General features: G+C 42.3%; 1 protein-coding gene across 3 annotated transcripts in view; it reads right to left on the bottom strand.

Moving 5' to 3' along the window:
* STAU2 (staufen double-stranded RNA binding protein 2) overlaps positions 1–27,297 on the bottom strand; it is a 229,831-nt gene that overhangs the window by 96,545 nt on the left and 105,989 nt on the right. For all 3 annotated transcript variants that reach the window (XM_066623814.1, XM_066623815.1, XM_066623813.1), the window contains exon 13: positions 10,189–10,302. In XM_066623814.1, the coding sequence (XP_066479911.1) occupies positions 10,189–10,302 (114 nt within the window). The remainder of the gene's footprint in view (positions 1–10,188; positions 10,303–27,297) is intronic.

Genomic DNA, 27,297 nt, shown 5'->3' with positions numbered 1-27,297 from the left:
GCCATTAAATAAGTACTTTTTTCTCACTTAGGAACTCATTAGCTGTAAATGACAAGATGTGGGCGAGCCCAATTATCATGCAGGCTGCCCTTTCAGCAGTGACAGCTCGCATAGCTCAGTAGCTGATGGTGATGCTGGGAGAGCCTGAGGGCTGGATAACGAGCTTCTGTGCCCACATCTGGCTTGCGGGCCTTATTTTTGACATCCCTGCCCAAGGACAAAGATGTTACATTTCTTGGAATTTCCAATTTTGGAATTACTGCACTTGCACAGTACGAAGCCATAGCAGGTTTTTTAACAGAGTTTCTCAATTTTTTTCTTCAACAGCAATTCTACCCCTTTTAAGCATGGCAAGCACTGCTCTGTGAGATCACACCAATGAGCCATCTCATCCAGTGGTCAACCAAATGCTTCTACATTTGGAGCCCACAAGAGAGAATGAAGGCAAAAGCCCTTCCATGATTCTTGCTCCCCAGCAACTGATATCCAGGGCCCAGTCCTATCCAGCTTTCCAGCACTGATGAAGCTGTGCCAATTAGACAGGTGCTGCATCCTGCAGTGGGGGGGGGGGCAGTCACTGAGGCCTCCTCAAGATAAAAGAGTATTTGTTCCTTATCTCTCAGGGCTGCATTGCAATTGCATCAGTGCTGGAAAGTTGGATAGGATTGGGTCCTCAGTGGCACGAGCTTCTGAATCTAGAAGCTCCATTTATAGCTATCATGGCCAATAACCATTCATATACTTAAAAAAAACTGTCTAATCCCCTTTTGAAACTGTCTATATAATGATCACCACCACCAACCCTAACGGTTTTTAGATGCCATTTTAAAACATTTGTTATTTATGCAGGTTTTTAATGGCATTTGGGACCACTTGGGAGTATTTACTATTTCTGGATTTAAGCATGACTTAAAGCTGTTGATAACTTTTAATTTGCCTTTGCTCTTCCTGCTATATTTATGGTTTTCTGCTTATATTTGTATTGTTATGGATTTTGATCATGTTTGAAGTTGCCTTAAAAACAGAGACTGAAAAGAGGAATATAAATAGTTTGGATTAATTAATCTAATCATACATGCCTTGGGAAGCAGTTCTTTGTGAGTGGATAGCTAAAATATCATGATTTAATTTTTGTTCTGTGTGTTGGCAACCTTCAGCCTCGAAAGACTATGGTATCGCGCTCTGAATGGTGGTTCTGGAACAGCAGGAGTTTCCATAACGGGCAGGGCAGCTGGATCGAAAGACAAGCAAGATTAAGAAAAGGGGTATGATGTTTGATAACAAGATGTTATCTGAGAGCAAGGAGGAGGCTCTGAAGAAGCACTGTTTAGCACAAAACTCAAGGGGCCTGGGCTGGAGGGGGAGCAGATGGCTCTAAGCCACCTGCCTGCTTCTCCTGCAGTGAGGCCACTTCATCCCCAGTTTAATTTTAAACATCAGCCTAAATTATGATGCTCTAAATTACGTTGGCAAGAACAATCTCCTAGCAACTTTTCTACTGGCCAGGTATTAGTAACAGTGGAACAAATTGTGCTACAGCCAACTCTCCCCCTTTGCAATCTTAGTTCTAAGAAAATATGGCAAGGAAAAAAATGAGGCAGAGCAGGCTTCTTTACTTCATGTCAGGGATATTCCTAGTCTAGAGGAATCCCATGTTACTCCTCTACACCTATTACTCCATGTTACACCTTCACAGATGCCATGTGCTTGTGACACTATAATGGTATTAGGAGTTCATAATAATTACTGCTACAATGTCAGCATCCATGAGGAGCAGACTTGGTATGAATTTACTCTGGGGTCCCCAGGTAAGGTCACAATCACAGTGGTTAAAGAGTAGCAAAAGACTCCTCTAATTTGCCATACAATCAAGTGAAGTGAGTACATGTTCTAATATAAACTGTATGTTACCAGCTGATGGTAGTTACTCTGGCAACTTATCATGGGAACCTGATCTTTTGTACATGACGTGATCTTTAGCAAAGGCAACAATTACTAATTGTGAAGAAGTTTCCATAAATGTATATGGTATGAAACAAGCAGAAACAGGATGAAAAGATTAGAATTGTACAATTACTTGTTAATTGAGAAGTTAAAAGAAGTAGAAGGTGTCGCAAAATGAAGTTACAACTTGGAGTAAGAGATATCTGCAGCATACCTATTTTTAACAACTGAAATCACTTCACAACAAAGCAGCAATAACCATGTGTGAACAGAGATGGAAACATCCTGCATTTAGTTGTTTTATCTTAGCCTTAAAGTACAAACTAGAATAAATAGCTAGTTATTATTTCTGTATTGCAAGACTACTTTTTTAAAAATATAAAAATTCCTTTATATTTAACAGCTGAAGAAGAGGTACACACCTTGTCCATAATGACAAGCTACTGAGAAGCATTCACATGCATAAATTCTTCTCTGTGATACAATTTTCACCAGCAAAATTAGCAAAAGTAACAAAGCACAAAAAACACACTCAGAAACACAAAACACATTGAAATGATAATTTCCAGAAAAAGGAACATCTCTCATGTTCCACGAGGATTGATGAGGTACATCAATTATAGTATGTAAGCTGAAAAGTGGTTAAATCAGAGATATTTATTTTAAACAGAACATTTGGGGCCTAATCCAATCCTCCCACCACACTGATGCAGCCATGCCAAAAACAAGCACACTCTGTCTGGGGGAGGGGGTGGATGAGGAGGCTTCAGAGGTGAAAGGGGAATTACCCCTTATCCCTCTGTATGCCCCCCATTCCACAGTGGGTTTCATCAGATCTGTGCCAGCTGTGTAGCTGGTGCAAATCCAAGAAAGGGCAGGGAGGCTGCAAAAAGAGGGGATAGGAGCTGGTGTGTGCCATTGCCACTGGATCTGTCCCTTCATGTAGCCTCCCTGCTACCCATTCTTCTCCCTGCTCCATCAGGTGCAGTGGGAACCGGCAACAACCAAGGACTGCTGCCACCTATTGTGGCTGCGTTCCCAAAATGGCTGCCAAAAGAGTGCTCCATGTTCTGTTGGCAGCTTTTTTGCAACAGTGGAAGTAGCTTCCACGGTCGCAACGCTCTCCAGCCAGCAGATCAATCCTATCCAGGATTGGACTGTTTAAGCCCCAATTCAATGGCCTGTAATGGTAGGCAAAAGTTGATCCAAGTGTGTGATCCACGATCTCCTTTTAGTACAAGTCCTCAGAACATGACACAATAAGAGAAAGAACATCATTTTTAGCAACCAAAGTATCAAAGTATGCATCTTGGTTAGTAGAATAGAGTCAGCTAGTCTAACAGGGCGTATACAAATAGGCTTGACACGTGATACCTCTCTCTTTGAATGAAGACCACTGAGCAAATAACCACACTATCCTGCTTGTTCATGAGTCATATTTACCACATCTCCTACTGTAAGAAGGATTTTAGCACACCTCAAGCACAGATCTGTGGTAATGACTATACACATGCACACAGAGTTAAAATGATAATCAGAACGGGCTCTTCAGATGAGTTTCAACCTGTACTACAAGAAAGGGTACTGTGGCATCAAAAGAAAAGACATGAAGAAATCACAGGCAGGCTCAGTGGCGTCACTAGGATTTGCGTCATCTGGTGCGGGAGGCCTGTGCGTCACCCCATGTAGTAAACTTTTAGCACTGGGACCCACTTTTTAGAATGACAATCTGTCCAGGACCTATTGGAAGTGATGTCATGGCCAGAAGTGATATCATCAAGCAAATTAAAATAATTATAAATAATTAAATTAAAATAAAATAATTAAATAAGGGGGAGCCAATCCTGTTCCACCAAGTGAATCTGCTCTGAAGTAAGTCCTATTGTGGTCAATGGGGCTTACTCTCAGGAAAGTGTGGGCAGGATTGCAGCCTGTGAGCCCAAGCCTATGCATGTCTACTCTGAAGTAAGTTCCATAGTGGTCAATGAAGCTTACACTGTAGTCTGCCTGCAATAACCCCCCCCCCAAGAATCAGTGAGATTTCCAGCCCTCCCCAGTGCCCAGTTTAAAGTTCTTCTATTTCAAGCAGATCAAGATAGACTCACCTGGCTTTGCAAGTACAAAATAGAAAACTTTCCACTTACCACTCAACCCTCTTTTTTGTCTTTTTTAGTGGGGGGGGGGGGAAGGCTGCCTTCTGTTGCACTCCAGCTCCATTGGATTGGGACCCTTCTGGTGTCCTCACATTCCCCTTTGCCTGGCCTGACCACCAGCCAAGGTACATCTGCCTACTCGCAAGTAAACGTGACTGTAAGGCTGCTTTGCTTTCCATAGGGCTCCACAGACTGGGAGGGAGGCAGCTGAGAGGGAGGAACCTCCTTCTCGGGTGTTTTTTTGGGCTGCACTCATTGGATAAGGACCATTCTGATGTCTTTAGAGCCTCTCAGACTGCCTCGACTAAGGCAAGTCCACCTACTCGCGAGTAAACGCGGCCACGTGGCTTCGTTTCTGGCTCAGAATCGCAGCAGGGGGGAGCTTCTCGAGTGTTTTTTGGGGGCTTCATTCATTGGATCGGGACCATTGTGGTGTCATTGGATTTCTCTCAGCCTGCCCTGACGGACTATGGCAAGTATGCCTACTTGCAAGTAAACACGCAATACGACTCGCTTTCACTTTCCATAGGGCTCCATGCATTTTTTCCTTCCAGTATTTTAGCCATAACTTTGGAACGAAAGGAGCTATTTCAATTCTGTTTTTTACGCTGCACTTTGCTGGCCATTCCGCATCCAACGGTGTATGGCATGATTTGGTAGCTCCTAACCCCGTGATGTTAGTGCGTCCTACCCCCAGGGTGCGTCACCCCCCAGTGCGTCACCTGGTGTGGCCCGCACCCCTCTAGCGATGCCAGTGGGCAGGCTGAACAAACTACTTCCAGAAAGTGGTCAAGTCTTGCTGGAGTGGGTGGTAGGCGTTTTTGTAGTGCTTCAGCATTGTCAAGTGGTGGTTATGGCTGGAATTGGCTGCATTTGTTTATTGTTGTTTATTTGTTTATTGCTATTTGTTATTCTGAGATTTATTTATAACAAATCTATTACAAAAAGGCTGGCTTTGAACTGAACTCACAGTATAATAGATGGAGGCAGTATGGGTAAAATGATTGTATAATCCATGAGCTATGCAGTCTTGTTTGTCTTAGGTAAAGCCCATGACATGGGCCAAGCAATTTCAGTGACTGACAAGTGAGAAAACTGGATGGCAAACAGGATCTTGGCAAGATAATTTACTACATGACAAATGCACAAGCTATGAAAAATGATCAAGGAAATACTCCATACGTTTCTGTGGGTGGAACATGTTTATATATTTATATAATTAGTTTGGCAATTGAGCAACTTTGCTAAAAATATACTTACTATTTATATAATTATTTTGAGAACTGAGCAACTTCACTGAACAAAAGAAAAACCAGTCATCAAATTATCTGTGACCAGATACATTAGAAGTGGAAGCATAGCTTGGAACACTTATGAGCTGCAATCATGGTGAAAGTAAAAATACTTGTATCAATTATATATTTTAACTTTGGCTGAGATGGAACATCTGTCAGTCATTGACTAGGGACCTAGGGCCATTGAGAGGTCCACGAATGAGTTCTGAGCCCTGGACCAGTGTGCACCTTTGAGAAATAGTGGCAACAGTGGATTCATCACTGCCCTCTCTCACCATCTCCATCTGTGAATCAACTTCCTGCAGAGGCCCTTGTATCATCACAGGGGTCTCTGGAGGGGGGTTGCAGGAAGAGATGTTGTGCTTACCAGAGTGTAAGTAGAAGCCTGAAGTGCTTTGCAGTGGCTATGCTAGCAAACACCACCTTTTTTAAAAACAAGGCAACATTACTATCACTGCATCTGCATTATAGTCATGCAGTGACAGGATGGGGGCACTGCACTGTTGTGAAAAAAGGTGGCCACCAGGATAGGCACCACTCAGTACTCTTGACCACTGCCACCTTGCTGTCCAGGTAAGCCACCATTAGTTCTCTGGGGCCCACCAGGCAGTAGGTTGAGAGTCCCTTAGAATCTGGTGCCAACCCTGCAACCAGTATCTGTGGCCTCTACAGATTACACAAAGGCATATGATGAGAGAGAACTCTTGTAGCAAGTTCTCTCTCTCAACTGTAGGCTGCTGTATCCATCTCATGCCAAATTCTATGAGCTCCCAATGTGAATCTCTACTTCATAAGACCAAGCAACAAACAGTAATCATGGTGATTGTATTTTGCTATAGGAGACTTTCTTGGAAAGCACCACAGGTACTTCAAATGACCTTTAAATGTTAGTAGACATTGTTATACATTTTTCACAAGGTGGACATCTCAACTGAAACTTTCTTATTGCAAAATGCTCCACTGAAATGGCACAGAGCCAGTTAGCTTGCTAGCAATTAATTCTTATGAAATGTACTGATTTAGTTACTACAAGAAAGTTCAAGAAAGAGGTAAGTGGACCATCTGGAGACTCAACAAAATGGCTTTCTTTTGCCCCATTCTTCTGTGTTAGTACTATTCTTTCATGTCTTTCATGTTGAAAGGCTTTTTCTTTAAATAGAATTCTCCCATCTAATATGACGAAACAGGAAAAGAAGAGGAGAAAAGACAGAGGTGAGAGCTTTGTGGTGATGCAGTGAAGTGGTGAGAGATGGTATCTAATCAATAACCTTACCTTGTTAACAAAGCTACTAAAGTAGTATGCTTCTGAAAACCCACTGCTAGAAAGCAACAACAGGATAGGGCTATTGCACTCATTTGTTTTATTATCATCATCATCGGTAGTATCACAGCCCACCAAATGTTTGGAATGGGATTTTTGGGTGCTCACTAGTTTGAATTCTACCCAAGAGTTTAACAACTGGTGAGATATCATTGTATAATGTTAGATGTTCCTAGTAATACAGCTTGTTGCAGTTGTTCAGCTGTTACCATATCAATGCTATATTGTCCAGATATTTCTTAAGGGTCTAGTGCACCAGTGACGATAGGGGTGGTTGTTGCTTTCTTTCCCCAAAGGTACTGAATTTCAATTTCCAGGTCTTTGTATTTTGTGATCTTTCCCAATTGTTTCTCTTCAATTTGATGATTAACGTAAATTTTAGACTGTATTTCCAAGAGATCAAAGTGGTTTACATAAATAGAAGGGAATAACAATTCTAAACCTAATTAAAACAATATCTTTATACCCTAAAATAACATATTTTGATTGTGGGCTGCCTAGACATTGATCACTGTGGGAAACAGGATGCTGGTCTTGACAGATCCTTGGTCCAATCTAGCATGGCTCTTATGATGAAGTGGTTTTTGAAAATAGTATGAAGTTCAGAAAGTGCTGGTCTAAAAGGCCAATTTAGTGTGTACTTTCTCTATTGCAGCACTTCCTGTACGGCCTCCAATGTAAAGAGACAAAAGCAGGTAGAAGCCAAATCAGAAAAATCAGTGTTCTATGCCCATTTTGAAGAATGGGAACTACACAAAATTTTTAAAATAAAAAGAGGTTCAGCATAATTCTTAGCAGAAAGTACCTGCTACTTCAATATGTGGGCAATATGTGGAAGTTGAACTCACTTCCTGTTTTCCAATCTATAAACAGGAAGTAGGTTCCAAGCTTTTTTAGAAGCTTGGGGGGGGGGTCCTGCAGAGGCTTCCTAAGGAGGCAGGAGCTGGCTAAGCTAAGTGAAAATCACCTCCGAACAGCCCCAGCAATGGCATGATCCTGGAGATTGTGCTGCTCCCTTTGCCCTGCCCCGCACACACTTACCTTGGTTCTGAAGTTTCGAGGGCTTTGAGAACCAAGTCTATAAGGTTAAAGAGGGCTTTCATTTAGGAAAAAAAAGGTCAAATAAGGGAGAGATGGAAAAGGCTTATAAAATTATGGTTGACATGGAGACAGCAGATACAGAGGTTTCACTTGGGAGATTTTCACTTACTAGAACTTGGAAAAACTTACACATTGATAGTAGGTTCAAGGTTGACAAAAGGACAACATACAGCAAACAAATTATGGAATTTGAAACTACAAGATGGCTATGAACATAGCTTGGATGTTATTCTAAAGCAGGGGTGCCCAAACCCCGGCCCTGGGGCCACTTTCAGCCCTCGAGGCCTTTCAATGCGGCCCTCAGGGAGTCCCCGGTCTCCAATGAGCCTCTGGCCCTCCGGAGATTTGTTGAAGCCCACACTGGCCCGATGCAACTGCTCTCAGCGTGAGGGCGACTGTCTGACCTCTTGCATGAGCTTGTTGTTTCACATCTGTGATACAGTAGTGGCAGCAAAGGAAAGACCAGCCTTGCTTTGTGCAAGGCCTTTTATAGGCCTTGAGCTATTGCAAGACCTTCATTCATTAATATAAATTCATCTTTAATATATTCATTTATGTAAACTTATGTAAATTTATTCAAATTTTAAATGTAAATTAATTTTTTTTTGCCCGGCCCCCAACACAGTGTCAGAGAGATTATGTGGCCCTCCTGCCAAAAATTTTGGACACCCCTGTTCTAAAGCATCAGATAAATTTTTGGATGGTAAAGTTGAATGGACAACAGCTATTACCCAAGACAACTAATTAATGAAAACTCCATGTTCAGAGAAACCTTATCCAATGAGAAGATGCTCGAGACAAACACAGTCATCATCATCATGTGTGTAAGGCTAATAAATTATTCATCCGTCTTTTAAAAGGTCAAGCCCTATAGACACCCATCACAATGTATCAAATACTTACTGTAAAAGTATTAACATATATTCATGCTTCTATGATAACTGAAACAAGATTGTTTTGGCTTTTCATTATGCGCAGTATGATTTAAATCAATGATTTTCAGCCTTTTTCATTTCACGGCACACTGACAAGGCACTAAAATTGTAAAGACATGTTATCATTTTTTTTTACCATTGACAAGGCACATCACACTGCCAGTGAGGGGCTCACATCTCCCAATGGCCCTACTAATGAATGACACTCCATCAAACTTGAGTGGCACACATGCAGATAATTTGTGGCACACCAGTGTGAAACGGCACACTGATCAAAAATTGATGGCTTAAATCCTAGATAAACGAAGGCCTTTCACATCATTAGCTTGGTATTTTCTCCTTATTCATCGGTTCTGTTAGTTGGAATGCAGAATAAGGTCTTTTTGGTAGGAGGTCCCCAATTTGGAATTCTCTGTTTCAGGATGCCAAGATGCCTGGCCCTGACACTGTTCCTTCTATTTTGCTCACCACCATTATTTTACTGTAGTTTGTTTTAAATGATTTATTACTTTTATTAATTTATTTGCATGGGTTTTTGTATTTTTCATCTACAATTGTAGATCCCTCAGGGGGTCCTTGTTAGGACCAAAAAATAGCATATAAATATTTTAGATAGTGAAATAAATTAAAAGGTAAGGGTTTTTGAAAATGATGTTGTTTATTTTACTCAGATGTAAGCCACTTTGTTCAGTAAGACTTAGAGCCCAATCTTGTGGTCTGTGGCATGGGTCCGGGCCGTGGCCCACAGTCACAAACGTGCCGTAAGGCACGTTTGCAGGGCTCACCGCCGGGCTCCCGCTGGTGCTAGCCCAGTGCCAGCCGGGTTGTGGAACAGGAGGTGGGGCGTGGACAGGGGTGTGGGGGAGGCATTCTGGGGAGAGGGGAGGCCAGTGGGGGCAGGCGGGAGGCATGTCGGGGGGAGGGAGAGAGGTGGATCCGTGGAGCTGTGCTCCACAGAATCCAGGGCGCTCATGCAAGGCTGCGCACCCTACATGAGTGCCTTTACTTTAGCGCCGACCTTTTGGTCGGCACTAAAGAGAGTAGCTCCATTGCGGGGCTGCTTACCTTACTTGGGGGAAGGGGACAAATGTCCCCTTCTCCAGAGGCGCCTCCCACGGGAGGCTCAGGATTCGGCGGTAGCCCTCCACAGAGCCGCCAAGCCTGGGCGTTGCAGGCAGCTCAGGATTGGGCTGTCAGTTTGAAATCCTATCTTTCTAACTAGAAACAAATACCTGTAATTATCAGGAATTAAATTCTAAATAATCACAATCATCTTGTGTCTAAAAAGTGTATTTTCTTCCTATTTTAAATGACAGCAGAGGTATAAATCATGAGTATAAAGATGCCTAAAAAGCCATTTGAAGACATCCATCTTAGATATAGCCTGCAGAGATTAAAAAACCAAAAGAAAGAAGTGGATTGAAGGTGTATTTCAATACCTGGTCATGGCTGATTTCAGTGGAGCTTCCAATACCATGGAAAGTCATCTGTACAGGAGACAGTGTTAAACACGTAATGCATTCTTTGCCATTCTGTCTGTCACTGTAGTGCACCTGAAAAAGAACAAGACACACCATGTGGTAAACTCTAATTTATTCAAGAATATTTCTAAAATCAGGTTGTGGGGATTGGGGCAGGGGGCATATCCCTATGTCATGGCCAAAATTGGTACATTATGTCACATTGAGGAAAAAAAACCAGGCATACAGAGACCAACCAAAAGTCTCCTTACCAGTCAGTGGCTAATTCCCCACATATAGCATGTAGCTCAGGGTTTAATAGGACTAGAGCAGGGGTCTCCGAACCCCAGCCCGGGGACCAGATGTGGCCTGTGGAGAGTCTCTATTCGGCCCACGGCCAGCTTCTGATCCCCTGAGAGCCTCTGGCCCAGTTGACCAAACAGAACCAGAGTTGTGCTTGTGTGTGCTTTATTTCCTAGGCTATATTGGTGCTTGGAGAAAATGTGGACACTTGAGCCCATTCATTCATTCATTCATCTAAGTTCCATCTCTAATGTATTTATTTAAATTTTATATTTAATTTTTTTCCGGCCCTCAACACTGTGCCAGATATTTGATGCAGCCCTTTGGCCGAAAAGTTTAGAGACTCCTGGGCTAGAGCACAGCTCTGATAAATCAACCACAGGCAGATAAAGAGTTAAAACACAAAAAGTGTTTATTAAAAGTAGAAAAAGCATGGTGGGAAATGGGATTGGATTATACAAAAAAAAATTTTTTTTAAAGCAGGCTTAGGAAATGAGTTGAACTTCAGAAATGCCCAAGTGCTGATTTTAGCAAAAAAGTACATGTAGAAAGTTACATGCAATCTTAAAAGCAAAATAGTTTCCTAGAGCATATTAGTCTCACTGTTCCCTAACTGTACATACTCCAAGGTCATTCTGAAGAGTCTATTGTGCCTCTATGATTCCCAGGAGGAAAGTGAGAGATGAGGCACTCTCTGTGGGAAGTAAGCCAGAACACAAACAGATCCTTAGGCTCGAACAAGAAACTTTAAGTTGATGATTCACTAATTAGAGAACATGGGGCCACATGTGTTTTGTTGTCTTAAAAGTCTGATCTACTCTTGGGTATATTTGAAGAGCTGAATCAAAAAACGACATCGGTTTTGTCCGATTGGTTCTCATTTTGGGGGTATGGCATAGCCACCTTATATGCCGACTCAAACATCTTTTTGGCTTCCTCACTAGGAAGCTGCTTGATTCAGCATAAAAGATGGCTATGCCATATCCTCAAAATGAGAGCCAATCAGGCAAAACTGATGTCATTCGTGGATTCAGCACCCCCAAAATATCCTAAATTTGTTCAAACATCCTTGGCAACTAAACAAAGTGTTTTCTTCTTCTTCTTCCTTTTGGTAGGCCTATGTAATTTATGACCACCTGGGCATTTCCACTTGCCCTGTCCTTCGACGCCCTATCAGCTGGTACATACCAATCCTAGAAAGGCTGACTAGGGCTATTGCCATGGCTAGACCCAGATGAAGTCAGCGAATCCACAAAGTATCTATTTGACCATGAAGTCTTTCTGCAATGGCATGGATTTCAAACTGTCCCAAGGAAGCCTCTTTTTCAAAGAACCTTACACTTAGACTTCCCTTAAGAGAAATAGATGGGGAAAAAGAAGGGAACATAGGGAGCTCAATCATCACACAGGTGAAAAAAGTTCTGGAGCACATCCAAGTGCAGATTGCTCAGTTCATCCCTGTCCCAGTGGAAGAATAAAAAAGCTGAAGAAGCCCTAGCTGGATAATGCCTTGGGCTCTTGGCACTAACTTAGGAAAGGAGATTGAGCAAAGCATGATACATGGGAAGAACAAAAAAGCTAGCTGATTGAATATGTGAGAAAACCATAATTTCTCTCTAGTGCATTGCCAATCACACTGTTAGTGCCAAGAATGGAGATTACTCAATGCCTTCAGTGAACACTGTACACCAGTGGTTCTCAAACTGGTGGGTCACAACCCACCAGTTTGTGTAATGATGCCCCGATCCCTTTAATGGAACTGCCTCCGCCCCCATAAAGACTTGCCCTGGGAGTAAATCTCCTGGGAAGTTTGAGAAACACTGTTGTACAGTATTTGGCTGTAGTATGCTGGCTGGCAGCTATTTTCTAATTAATCACTTTGAGTGAGTTGTGAGGGTTAATGGATCAAGCCCCTTACTCCTAAAACTTACCATGAAGTCAAGCCACCACTCCTTACTAGAACAAAACTGGTTTGAGGAACTTAACCGGGGCTCTATCTACAGACTGATAATGTGTGTGGAGTGGAATGCTGAGTTGAGGTGGCAGAATTCTGGACTGTCCAATTCACAGTGCAGTCATATTTCTTTTGCATGCTTCCCCATGCAAAAATCTCACTGCAGTGTATGCAACAAATGAGCACACCAGAAGAAAGGTTTGGTGCAGACCTCTTGCTGATTTCTGGCCACTTTTGTAAATTCTATCCCATCGCATACCAAGCAAGAGTTCTAAAGTACTTGTGGCTGTTTGCAAGAAAGACTGTAATATAGCCTAGGCTGCAATACTATAATACTTTCCTGGGAGTAAGCCCCATTAAACATAATGGGACTTACTTCTGAGTAGATCACGCTCCGCTTCTGGTTTAGTGGAGGCGGGGCGCAATCACCCCATTTTCACTTTGGCAGCCTCGGGGAGCCTTGTGGACAGCCACGCAGGGCTCCCCGCACACCTGGGAGGCTGCAGGAGGCTGTGGTGATTGCAGCCAAGCCTCTGTAGCCCCCTGAGTGGCACGATCCTGGGGATCGAGCCGCAGCCTCCTCGTTGCCCCTGCCCCTTAAGGGCAAAGAGGCCAGGGCCCTCAGGCTGGGGCATCACGACACCCCAGTGTGAAAACCTCTGCCTCACACCCATGACAATGCCAGTTTCTGAATGTCTGGATCTGTAGCAGTTGCTATCCAGCCAACCTGGCTTAGGACAACTTCCTTTTTTCTGGGCCAACCATAAAACCAGGACAGCCTGCAGGCAGTTGCAAAGGACATAGCAAGAATTGCATCAGGAGTTGAGGATCTAGATCAGTCTACTTGTGAGGAGGGATATGTCTTGTTCTCACCCCCCCCTGGTTGCCAGGCCAACTAGGGGCAGGAAGGAGAATCCATAGTGCATGTAGGGAGGAAAACAGCACAGCTGGAAGTGGGTATAAAAGACAAACCATTAATGTGCCAAGATGAAAAGGGGAAGGACATGTAGCAGATATGTCTATGGTGCCTTGGCAATGGAGACTCAATAAAGATGCCTTGCAGAGAGGAGAAGGGTAACTATGGAAGAGGAATGTCTCCAGGGACTATGAATGTGGGAAGCAGAAAGTCTGCATATTCGTTTTTTTGGCTCTGAAGGTTAAGGGGAACCCCCCTCACTGGATGGAGGCCAACTGAGAAAGTGGAAGTGGCAGGAACCCCAGCACCACACAGAACATTTACAGGGTTCCATCTCGGAACCCTCAGTGGATAAAAATAAATCAGCGGATAACAAATCTGTGGAAAAATAGCTTTAAAGACTCACTTCCAGGTTTCTTGCTCTATATATTGATGCATTCTGGAGTGACAATGGGGGGAGCAAGAAACCCAGTAGTGTGTCTTTAAAGACATCTTTAACCCCAAGAAGCTTGCAACCAGTGCAGTTTTACTAGCATAAAGGTAGGAAGTGGGACTTTGGCACTTTTTCCTTATTACAAGGTATTTAAAGGTAGACCCCAATATCAGTGGTGAGTCAAATCAGTGGATGACAAATCAGTGGATAACAAGGCATGACCTGTACTCTATTTTGTACTCCACCCTTCCTTTAAGAAGTTCAGGGTGCTCCCCTTTTCTCTTTGAAACAACTATGTGAGGTGGGTTACACTGAGAGACAGTGACCTAGCTCAGACACCTAGGAAGCTTTATGGCTAACAAGGATTTGAATCTGAATCGCCTCAGTCTTAGCCCAACATTCTAATCACTGCCACACTTTAAAAAAAAAATTACTTTTTAAGGCTGAGGGCAGCAGCTTCATAATATCTCTTAATGATGGTACTTCAGTTTAACAGGACCCTACATCTTCTTTATTACATTTCTATATTCTTCAATTAGAGTGTAAAATCAGAGATATTGAGAACCAAGAGAAAGATTCCCCTGACAGCTTTATTGGTCCAATCTTCAACACACATTAATAAATCATCAATTATTACAACACTTGGGGCAAACCTTTTCCTCACATGGAGGAATCCCTTTAAGGTATAACAAAGCCCTGCCCCCACCCTCCATGCATGCTTATGCTGAATATGAGACTGGTGTGTAATTCCTGTACCTCCAACCAGCCCACTAGTCTCTGCTCAGCCAAGAATGGTAAGTTTCAGTTTGTACAAGGAATACAAGTTCCCATTCCCTCTAATGACCTTGTATGTTGGGTTGATTATTAGGGGAGGCAAGGAGACACACAACAGGGTTCTCTTATGGCTTGTGTGGATTACTCCTAATGTGGGCACAACATACAGATGAACAGATCATTCCCCTTGATGTTTTTACATACTGATTGCAGGTTACATGCAACACCTGTCCTGCCAGATATGGATCTGAGGACATCTCCATATGTTATAATTTGATCTACAAAATTTTTTATATGTATAAAACTGCATACTACGCGTATGATAAGAACACTTAACTGTACTTCAGATTTGATTAATATATACGTATATGCTGCTGGCATGCTGTTGTAAAGACACTAATCTCTGCACAGGAAATTATGCTATACACAGTGGTTCTGAGATGGATGTAAAATATATTCTCTTCATCTTTTATGTAAGTGACAATCTTATTTTTTCTTTCCTGCAGCATGTGTTTAGGTGAAGTTAGGACTCATTTCATTTTACAAAGTAGCACTCTCAATTCACTCTGCTGACTACCATCATGATCTAATCCATTTATATGCCACAAACATAAACAGTAACAGACAACTAATGATTTCTAGTTGGGATTTCACCTTCTTCCTAAACAGACACTTATCCTACAGTGACAACCACATCATACTAGATGCAGCGTTAGTTCTTTAGGAAATGTTTTAAAGCTGAAATGCAAATACCGTAAGCGCTGCAATATCTGGCATCTCCAGGACCAAAGTGTTGCCAGAAATTGTCATTTTCCAGATATTAGGACATTGCTATAGCTGTCAGTTTCACTCAGGACTTTAACAGCTTTTCACAGTCATCAGTAGCATGGGGTGCAAACTGGAAGCTGGGGCTGGTGAGCTCACTAAGCCGGTTAACAGAGCTTTCCAGATCGTCACGTGCCAGAAGTCACAACTTAGAAATCTCTTAGCCCAAATTGCAAGAGTCTGATAGGCTCAAGAGTTGCCATGTTTGTCCCAGAAAAAAGACCTACATTGGTAAGGCAACATGTCGCAATTGATCAATTTTCATTAGTGTAGGGCAGCATACACAAGCTTTTGCAACTTGAAAATCAATTATTTTTCCATTCTGCCAAGAATTCTAGGCAACTCGGACTGAAAAATGGCAAAGCTAGTTAATGTTTCCAAGTTTATTAAGTCATTTTTAAAATGACAACTTGAAGCAAATTTTAGCATTTAAAAGTTATTGCTTTCATCTGTGGATTTCAGAGTAGTTAAGTAACATCTATCTTCACAATGACTCAAGCAGGCAAATGCTTTTCATGAAGTCAAAATGACATGTTCAAATGCTACTCAGTAAGTGAGTGGCGATGATGGATGTATACCTTAGGAATGATATAAAAGGGAGAAAATTCTATGTCTTGCTGTGACTATTTTTGATATTGCTCTAAAGTTCTTCATACTACTATAATCATGGTCCTATAAATCTGTATGTTAATTGAACGATAAGAGGATCTCTAGTTTTACTACATGCAATCTGCAAATTTAAAAAAAACTACATATCTCAGGAGGTATCACAAAAATGTAACCTAAAACTGCAATAGTAATGTTTTAAAGAAACAAGCCAGAATGTCAGTACAGATTGACTGCAAATACTATGTACTTGAATCAGCATATGTGCTTAATTTTATACATCTAACTGCCAGATACTGGATCCTAGAGTTCCTGTGCCTAATGGTCCATCCTCACTCAGGCCACCTGGCCTTATACATTTTTTTAAACTTCGTACTGCACCCCCCTCCCCACACACACATTTCCACAGCTGTGCAAGCCAACTGCTTCCTGCTGTGGTTCCCAAGCATGTCACTCCCTTTCCTCCATGTATCTCTATAATTTTGACTCTTAAAAGGCTGTAGATGCTTTACCCTGCACACCTGGCTCTGGGGTCACTGGTCTCTTCTCCTTTCCTATCTACCTCTCTGCTCCCAACTACTTTTACTTACTCTCCCTTGCCTCCCTTTACTTTTGTGCCCCACTTTTGTATTTGCACCAGCTGTTTCTAAGCAGCAGAAATTCATTCACAAGGAATGAAAAGCTCCTACCCTATGCAGCTACATCCAAAGCGGCCCCAGAAGTCAAACTGGTAAGACTAGTCTTGTTTTAGAAAGAAAATTCACATACACCGAAAGCTAAGAACAAGAAGATTTGTAGGTGAAGGGTTTTGGCCATTACTGTTCTTAGAAGGCAGCCATTTATTATTTACTGCTGGTGGCTGTAAATAATTAAAATTTATGCACTCTATTGGAAAACGCATTAGCCTTCCATTAACCAGATAGCAATGCGATTAGAAAAAGCTAGTTATATGAAGAAATTTTCCCACACCATGGCTAAGCTGTTCACAGTTTGAAAACACATTTCTGTCTGGTTAAATGTTATCTTCCTTTAACATTTATTAGCTTTAAAAAGAAATTATTTTAAGAGTCATGGGTGACAGTGGAGTTCATGTATCCAACCCCTGAAACATACCCTGTATGATTCAAAGCACCAGCAGGAGTTTCAGAAGGCTAGACAGAAATAAACTGGTAATAAAATACCCCTATGTCCTTCAGTGCACAAATCTCAACAACTGACAGGCCCCACTGTCATTTGCTGCAAAAAGGAAGGGAGGGGGCTCTTTGAAATTTGTTACTGGTTTTTAAACAACCAGCAAAGCCTACCCACAGTTCGAATTCCTTATTTATTTCATTGTTGTATAGTTAAATGAGCAGATTGGCCTAAACACAATTGCTATTGCTTGGTGTGGCAATATCTTAAGGAACACCTTATGATCCAACAAGCTGTGTCCCATAATCCTAGGAATAATACAGACATATGCCTTAACTCCTACATCCACTACAACACCTACAAGTGACTTTGGGATAAATCTATCCAATTGAAGAAAAACATCATAGGCCTGTTTTGAGCCAGTGAAATGTAACATGGTGACCCTTTAGGGTTTGGCATGATGCCCAAATCAGCTTAGGGCACAATCCTAACCCACTTTCCAGCACTGGCACAGCTGTGCTAGTGGGATGTGTGCTGCATCCTGCAGTTGGGTAGCACTCACGGAGGCCTCCTCAAAGTAAGAGAATGTCTGTTCCCTTACCTCCGAGCTGCACTGCCCTTATGTCAATACTTCAGCCATTAGTTATTTGATTTTTCACTGTAAACCACTTTGTGAACTTTTGTTGAAAAGCGGCATACAAATACTGATAATGATGATAATAATAATAAGGCAGCAACTGTTACCCTGCATATGCCTGCTCTTGTCTGATCTCAGAAGCTAAGCAGGGTCAGGCCTGGTTAGTACTTGGATGGGAGAGCACCTGGGAATACCGGGTGCTGTAGGCTTATACCGTAGTCTTTCAAGACTTAAGGTTGCCAACCAGTAATAATGGAAAATGGGTTAGGATTGCGGCCTTATTCTGTTTACTGAAGGCCCAATCCTATCCAATTTTCCAGTGCCAGTGCAGCTGTGCCAATGGGGCATGCGCTTCATCCTGTGGTGAGGAGGCAGTCACAGAGGCCTCCTCAAGGTATGGAAACATTTGTTCTCTTACCTCAAAGCTGCATTATGGCTACATTGGTGCTGGAAAGATGGATAGGATTGGGCCCTGAGTTAACTCACAGCAGTCCAGTTGCATTCTTTCCATTTCTGCTTTACTATTTGTAATGGAGGAATACTTACTTTTGTTTGAATTTTGTAGTGTAAATGGAAAAGAGAGGTAGCATACCTCTCCAGCTTTTTCCCTCTTCCCTCAACCCTTGATTAAGTTTTAGAAGTTATACTGCTCGAGTGAAGATTAAATGTTGGTCATACATTAGAAGATTTGTTTATTATTAAGGAATTATACAGACTATGACTACAATCTGTGCACATATCCATTGTTAAGAAAACATGCAACAATGTCTCAGATTTGAGCCACAAGAATATAGTGGGAGGAAGACTGCAAAATAAGATATAAGGAAGCTATGACAAACCCATTTACTTTTAATACTAATGAGAAAACAAATCTTAGTCTGAATTGATTTAATATGACATTAAAGTGGCTGTAAAAAAAACTTGTTTCCTGCAATGCTGGAGTTTCTTGATCTATGGCACAACTAAATATAGTACTTTACTAATCTCACTGGGGAGCTGGCTAACTGCTCACCCCCTGCAGAACAAATCTAAGGAGAACATGAAAAACACCCACATTTAAGCAAGACCCCTTGCTAGATCATTAAGCACAGATAAAGGCCTGAACATTACATGTGATATATAATGCAATCATTGTGTCAAGAAAACATATGTTTGATTAGTACACCTCAGGTTCATTAATCGCAGTGTCTGCCTCACAGTGGTGGGCAGCATTTCTATTGCTGCTACTGCTTAGGAGGAGGAAGATACTCAGTGGCTAAAAGACTGACAGCTCCACAGTATATCTTGCAGCCTTCATAAAATCAAAAGAATTACATACCTGTTGTAAGACAGATTTAAATATGGTCACCTCCTCGTCTTACTCAAGGGTTACGCTCCATAGTCACTTGTAATGCTAAAACTGCGTACACAGGCATGCCCTGGTATCTGCAGAGATTCCTTTCCGAAATCCCCCAAGGTTAATTGAAAGCGTGGATAACCAGGGATGTCCCCTGCCCTCCAAAGTGCTCTTTGCCTCCAAAAAGGGTGTGCGGGGGGGGGCATGAACTTGATACATGGTTAATTGAAACCATGGATACAGGGCCTCCCTATGTTCAAAATTGCCTTGAAAATCCCTGATATCCAGAACAGGCATACTTTCTCTTTTAAAAATGTCTCCTGTGAGAGACATAGCAAGGACACCAAACAGTAGGCTTCATTCTCTGATTTCATGCTCCTGCAAGGATACTTATTTAGTAAGCATAATGGTGGGTAGAATCACCGGCAATATTTAAACTGCTGGTTTAAAGTTGAATTTGCATGAGTCTGTCAAGCGCAAAATGCAGGCTCAATGTATTCCTTAAAATAGGCAGCCCAGGACTTGTGATTAAACAGCATATAGTTGCTACATCATTGTAAGAGGTAGAAAGAGGGACAAAAGCTATCATTACAGGTTGCTTTTTTAGACTGCTACATACAACAAAGTTAAAGTCAATGTTGATAGTACAACTAGCAAGTGCAATTGAGCTCAGATTACAATGTTGTGTAGTCGTTGGAGTGTCAGAGAGTGAGAGACCAAGAAACTCAAGAAATCAAGAGAGTGAGAGACCAAGAAATCAAGACCTGGGTTTCAATCCTGGTTTAGCCATGAACTTCAGTGGGTAACTTTAGGCCAGGGTTGTCAAACTCAATTCATATAGAGGGCTGACTAGCATTTATGATGCCTGCTGAGGGCCGAAAGTGAAGTCGTTAGGCAGGAAGTGATGTCATTAACAAACAGGTCATGACCAAAAATAAGCACTTTTTCTCACTTGGGAGCTCATTAGCTGCAAATGACAAGAGAAAATATACATATCTTGAACATATTTCAAGATATGGGAGAGCTCAGTTTTCAAGTGGGCTGCCCTTTCAGCAGTAACACCTCAACATGGCTCAGTAGCTGAGAGCCTGAGGGCCGGATAAAAAGCTTCCGCAGGCCACATCCAGCCCCCAGGCCTTATGTTTGAGACCCCTGCTTTAGGCCAATCGCAATCTGGCCTAACCTATGGCTCAACAAATTTTAACAACTGTTCCCAATGAGTGCTAATAAACAGCAGGGATGAGAAGGGGTCACTTTGTCCAAGTTACTGACCCCCTGACTCAAGGCAAGTTGCAAATCACAGCGCAGCTGTTATGACTCAGCCTGAACTACTTATAGACTCATTTTGACTCAAGTCACAAGTCATTTCTAGAAATGTGTTGCAGTGCGAGTTAGGTGCAGAAAAAAATGGAAGCGCTGGTGTGCGTGTCGAGTTTTCATTTAATGTTCCCGATGGTTCCATTTCATCTGCAGTCAGTGATGTGTTAGTCCTTCACTTCAACCACCATTTTCATTTCATTTATGTAAACAAAAGCTGTGCTGTTTTTGAATAAGTGCAATAGTGCAGAAAAACAATTGGTGGTTCTATATGAAACCCCAGGGACCTCTCCTCCCCAGTTCACATCACAATTCTGCCTTCAGGAGCACCGGGCACACTGAGCAGCACGCCATGGACCACCAGGAAGGAAGGCGTTCGAGCTCTGCAAGATGGGAGCGGACAGACAGTTTGAAGGGACTGAAGCGGCAGGCGGGAGGGTTGCCCACAGCAGCTGGGAGGGTTATGATCCAAACCTTTGCAGATCTACTCAGAAGTCCCACTGTGGTCAATGGACTTTCTTCTTCCTCATCTATCGCAAGGAAACACCTCCCCACTGGTTTGCCTGCCTTTGCCCCCTCCCTGGGATTGTATCCAGCCATTTTGTTCCTCTTGCAAGAACCCCCTTCCCCCCTCCATTGGGCTCCTCCTTCTCCCTTCCTTCTAGAAAAAAAAAAAATCAGGTCATTCATCATTTGTCCTATTATCTGTTCCTAGATGGCCAAAAGCTTCCTGCCCTGTGTCCTGGCTGCTCCCACCTTATTTGGTTCTTCCCCCAAGCCTTTTGTAGCCAGCCAGCTAGCCAGCCCCCCCCCTCCCCAAAACCCTTATACAAGATTATGATTGTATACATACATAAGCATAGTTAATTCCAGGCAATAGAAAAGCAGCTGGAAATCTGTGCTACCATCAAATATGGCCTCATCAAAGGTAGCGGGATTCTCCCTCTTCTTGATTCAGATGCTAGATAAGCAGGCCCATATTTTTCCTTGCTGATTAAGATTGTGAAGCTGCTCTTTCTTTCATCCCTTTCCTCAACCTTATCACAGTATGGTATAGCGAACAAAGTGTTGGCATTAGTGATGGCATTAGTGATGGCCAACAAAGTGTTGGCATTAGTGATTAGTGATACAGTCTTTGCCCATGAGCTAGCCAGCACCACCTCTGCCTCCTGCTTGGAAACCTGCCTCTTCCAATTTGGGTATCTGGACTTATCTGCTAGGGAGCCCTGGGAGCCCTTCCCATTGGTACTTGCCAAAAGATAGCCTTTCTCAGGGGAAAAAAAAGTTAGGCTGACCGGGAAACTATAGGCCGGTCAGCCTAACATCCATACTGGGTAAGATGGTGGAATGCCTCATCAAAGATAGGATCTCAAAACACACAGACGAACAGGCCTTGCTGAGGGAGAGTCAGCATGGCTTCTGTAAGGGTAAGTCTTGCCTCACGAACCTTATAGAATTCTTTGAAAAGGTCAACAGGCATGTGGATGCGGGAGAACCCGTGGACATTATATATCTGGACTTTCAGAAGGCGTTTGACACGGTCTCTCACCAAAGGCTACTGAAAAAACTCCACAGTCAGGGCATTAGAGGACAGGTCCTCTCGTGGATTGAGAACTGGTTGGAGGCCAGGAAGCAGAGAGTGGGTGTCAATGGGCAATTTTCACAATGGAGAGAGGTGAAAAGCGGTGTGCCCCAAGGATCTGTCCTGGGACCGGTGCTTTTCAACCTCTTCATAAATGACCTGGAGACAGGGGTAAGCAGTGAGGTGGCTAAGTTTGCAGACTACACCAAACTTTTCCGAGTGGTAAAGACCAGAAGTGATTGTGAGGAGCTCCAGAAGGATCTCTCCAGACTGGCAGAATGGGCAGAAAAATGGCAGATGCGCTTCAATGTCAGTAAGTGTAAAGTCATGCACATTGGGGCAAAAAATCAAAACTTTAGATATAGGCCGATGGGTTCTGAGCTGTCTGTGACAGATCAGGAGAGAGATCTTGGGGTGGTGGTGGACAGGTCGATGAAAGTGTCGACCCAATGTGCGGCGGCAGTGAAGAAGGCCAATTCTATGCTTGGGATCATTAGGAAGGGTATTGAGAACAAAACGGCTAGTATTATAATGCCGTTGTACAAATCTATGGTAAGGCCACACCTGGAGTATTGTGTCCAGTTCTGGTTGCCGCATCTCAAAAAAGACATAGTGGAAATGGAAAAGGTGCAAAAGAGAGCGACTAAGATGATTACGGGGCTGGGGCACCTTCCTTATGAGGAAAGACTACGGCGTTTGGGCCTCTTCAGCCTAGAAAAGAGACACTTGAGGGGGGACATGATTGAGACATACAAAATTATGCAGGGAATGGACAGAGTGGATAGGGAGATGCTCTTTACACTCTCACATAATACCAGAACCAGGGGACATCCACTAAAATTGAGTGTTGGGCGGGTTAGGACAGACAAAAGAAAATATTTCTTTACTCAGCGTGTGGTCGGTCTGTGGAACTCCTTGCCACAGGATGTGGTGCTGGCGTCTAGCCTAGACGCCTTTAAAAGGGGATTGGACAAGTTTCTGGAGGAAAAATCCATTATGGGGTACAAGCCATGATGTGTATGCGCAACCTCCTGATTTTAGAAATGGGTTAAGTCAGAATGCCAGATGTAGGGGAGGGCACCAGGATGAGGTCTCTTGTTATCTGGTGTGCTCCCTGGGGCATTTGGTGGGCCGCTGTGAGAACCAGGAAGCTGGACTAGATGGGCCTATGGCCTGATCCAGTGGGGCTGTTCTTATGTTCTTATTCCCTAAGTGCCATGGTGACCAGGTTTTGTCAGAACAGGTTTTAGTAGTGATGGCCCAGCCCTATTCTATATCACAGGTAAAGGAGGTAAACCATGTATGTCACAAAGGAGGAAAGGCAAGATAAAAATACCAACAACAGTAGAACAATCTGTATCCCTACAGAGCTGGTATCAGAGATTGTTGCAAATCCTATGCCGTGTCACACTATCACTATTTTGTGAAGTTTTATCAACCCCATTCTGTTGCAGAATGGGAGAAAGAAAGCAGATTTGACATAGGCATCTAATTTTATGTTTGACATTTAATTTGAAATTAGATAAACAAAACAAATGCTGAAGGTAACAGAGAACCTGTGCAACAGATCAAAGGAAAGCAGGCTTGCAGGCGGAAGTATAGATGCCTAATTAAAATTATAAATCAATATTATAGGGTCCCAAACTGTTATTAATTGCAGAATTAATTTATGAATGAATACATTCTTGCTTGAGTAATTCCAGATCACTGAGAAATGTTTTAGATTAGAATATTATGCCTTACCATTATTTGAAATCAAATATATTTAAGCAGCTAATGTTTTTTGTTGTTGTAGTTGTTTCTAAATTATGTTTGGAAATGCTTTAAGAGTACTAGAAAACCTTTCCAAGATAACCACTAAAATGGTGGCCTTGCCATGAGGTAGATGACACAGCAGATGCTTGCTATCATTCAAGGCAGACAGATTTCTAAGACATAGGTACAACTAACCAGGAACTCTGCTTGCACAAGTCCCAATAAAATTAATGGGAACTATGAAAGAGAAAACATTTAAAAGTAAATTATTTATTCAAAGATGCACACACAATGTGTGTGTCTGTTGAACACAACAGATGTGTCTGTTGAACACAATTGTTCATTTAACAGCTAAGATGCTGTGTGGGACTGTTACGTGTAGACAAAATCCTACAATTTATGGTCAAAGTAAATATAGAAAGGCTGCCAAGTATGCTTAAAGGTCTCACTGATCTCCTATTTCATCATAGGTACAAAAAACAAAAAGAGAGATAAGAAGTGGTTCAAAGCCTGCTAATCCACTAAGCAAGGAAGATATTTCTTTTCAGAGTGATGTACAGTATTCCTGCTGAATAATTATGGCAAGCTGGATCCAGTTTCTGTGAAGAATTAGATAGATCTGGAGAAGAAAAAATGTTCATATTTGAAATAACTTTTTGATTTTTGCATAAGTGAAAATATGCTTACACCTGCTATTAACTTCTTGGTTATGAAAACTGTTGTTTACTCGAAGAGAGAAGGAGAGAAGACTCTGTAGTGCAAGTGAATCCAGAAACTGGAGTACATGTAAGCCAGTGGGCAAATGGCTTTGATCAGCCTAAGCTTGTTTTAGGAGCAGCTGCAAAATATAGTGTTAACTCAATTATAGCCTCACAACATAAAACACAGATTTTTCCATTCATGCAAAGCTTTTCTCATTTTTAATACAATGCTGTTTCTTAGTATTTACAACTTAATTTTTATCAGAAACCCACTTCGAAAATCCATCCTCCACAAATCTAGACTTCTCACATCAATCAAAGCAATTATAATAGTATCTGCCCGATTCCATTTTCCCTCAAACTGGTATGTCCTACTACTTTTCTTTTGAAAGACTGGGTCTGAAAATTAAATGTACAGATTAGAGCTGAACCAAAGTAAGCAAGCAGTATGCAAAGAGTGGAGTGCCAGGCCTTTGCAGTTCTGTCTGTAGCAACTCAAGCCTCCTAAAGTTTTGGCTTCATTCCAGCGCAAGGTTGGCATCTAACTTCATCAAGGATTTACTTAAAAGGAACTTGGCAGGGAGCACAGGCTGCTTTGTTTAGTACTGGTTACATTATTCTGAGAGGTCCTGACAGCTTTATAGCTATTTTTAAAAAACCAAACAAAAACCAAATGTACTGGTTTTAAAAATACAATTTTGATTTCTCAATGTACAAAGCTAGGTTTCAGCACATGTTACATTGTGCAGGACCTTAAGGAACAAAGCAAAGCAATTTTAATCAAGTCATAAGCACACTATACCTGGGCACACTTACACAGGATTCTGGAAGTTCTATGAACCAGTCAGTTGTTTTTTTGCAAGGTAAAACTTAAGACAAAAGAATCTCATTTTCTGGACAGACAGAAAGTTATGCCAAATCACAAAATGCTTTTAAATACAAGACCTTCTAACTTTTCAAAATGGTAGCAATAGGAAGGTAATTTGAATACCAAGCTTTGGGGTGGTAGCTATTTCTCACAAATCCTTTAGCTATTGCAAGTGTAAGGAGTCAACTTTATACACAAACATCGTAGACATTTCCACAACGGAGAAAGCAATTTGTAATATATTTTTAACTTCATCTACTGAAAAAAAAGAATGATGCAACATTGTATGCGTTAGAGCAGGGGTTCTTACCCTTTTTATGATCACAGACTCCCAATGGATTGCCAAATGTGTCCCCATAATCCTTCGCCAGATTATCAAAATTATCATTGTCAGTCCTATTAGGTACCAGAATGACTTCAAAAGATGCCAATAGCTTGGTTTTACATTACAAATTGATAACTAAGAACAGAATGCCTCAATCCGTACTGATAATGGTGAAAGTTAATCTAATAACACAGACCTGTGAAATGGAAGGTCAGGAAACCTTTTTTTTCAAAATCTATGGTGATTTTATTTGAATTCAGGGTGCTGATTCCAAAAACAGCATCAGTTTTGCCCTATCATGTCTAGTGTCAGAGATATGGCATAGCCTCATTAGTGAATGGTTTAAGTAGCTTCCTCATGAGGAAGCCATGGTGAGGTAGGTTGTGGCGCTGTAAAGTTTGGGAACCCCGACTCAAGATGTTTCTAAATTTTAGACTGAACATCACTAATCAGAGCACCAAAAACTACTTTCAAGTTTTGCAAACAGTTCTTCTGGATCATCCTGTATTGCCTGCTGCTAGAGAAAAGATTCTAGACTATGTTAAATTTTAGTTTAACGCAGCAGCTCTGTGCTTATGCTCCAATCATTGCTGAGCTAAACTGAGTAAATTTAGGGTGCAATCCTACTCTGAGCTAGAACAGGCAAGCCAAGAGGCTTGCGCTGTATCCAGCACAGGATAGGGGCCCAAGGTGGTTCAGCCCTTACCTGAGGGTAAGGCATCTTTGCCTCTATGGGTCTCCTCAGACTTGCACCACCTCCTGAGGTGGGCACAAGTCCAAGGAGAGTGGAGCGGCTTCACGCCACTCCAAACTTCCCAGGAATGAGGACTGGGATCCAGCAAAAGTGGATCCCACCTCCCACTCCTGCCCATCCCTAGGGCCGCCCCCCGCCTCCCCCGTCTAGGAACGCCTCCCGTCTGCCTTCTCTCTGCCCACCCCAGAGCCTTCTGTTGGCCCAGTCGGGCTGATGCAAGCCTCGGCAAGGAAGCTGGTGCGGAGGCTTGTGTCAGCCTCCACAGGCCAGCGCACCTCTGAGCACCCGCCTGGCTTCTTCCCGAGAAGGCACAAACATGCCTTACAGCATGTTTGCAACCCTCCTGGGCTGGTGCAAGGGACTTGCACTGGACCATGGGCACCTTAGGATTGCACCCTTAGTCATTGTACAATATGTCACACTGCATGCATTAAACATAAAAAACATAAAACACTGTGCAGGTGGGAAACTGTAAATAATTACTTAAACTATTCACAGATTATGACTATCAATCTTCAGGAGGGTCATACTTCCTGGTGCTCAAGTGGGGTGGGGGGTGAAGATGGAGAGAAAAGGGGGAAGGAAGTTCTTATGGGTGCTGGCTTAATTTAATTTATGAAGTAAAGTCTGTGTAAGGGAAATACTAGTGATTCCCAGAGATGTCTTCCAAAATGCAAATTCCATTAGCTTGTACACACAAAAATAAAAGAATAATGTGCCAACTGAGTGCAATGGTTATATTTTAGAAGAGATAACTGTTTATCAATCCTGAATGCCATTTGAAAGGTATTTCTGAAACAAAGTTAAGTTTTTTTCTATAAAATATCTTACTGAAAGTATCGTTAATTTGTTTTATATGCTGAAAATGTCA

The sequence above is a fragment of the Tiliqua scincoides genome, chromosome 4 (genome assembly GCF_035046505.1).
Source record: "Tiliqua scincoides isolate rTilSci1 chromosome 4, rTilSci1.hap2, whole genome shotgun sequence".
NCBI lineage: Eukaryota > Metazoa > Chordata > Lepidosauria > Squamata > Scincidae > Tiliqua > Tiliqua scincoides.
This window is presented reverse-complemented; position numbering and strand designations above follow the sequence as displayed.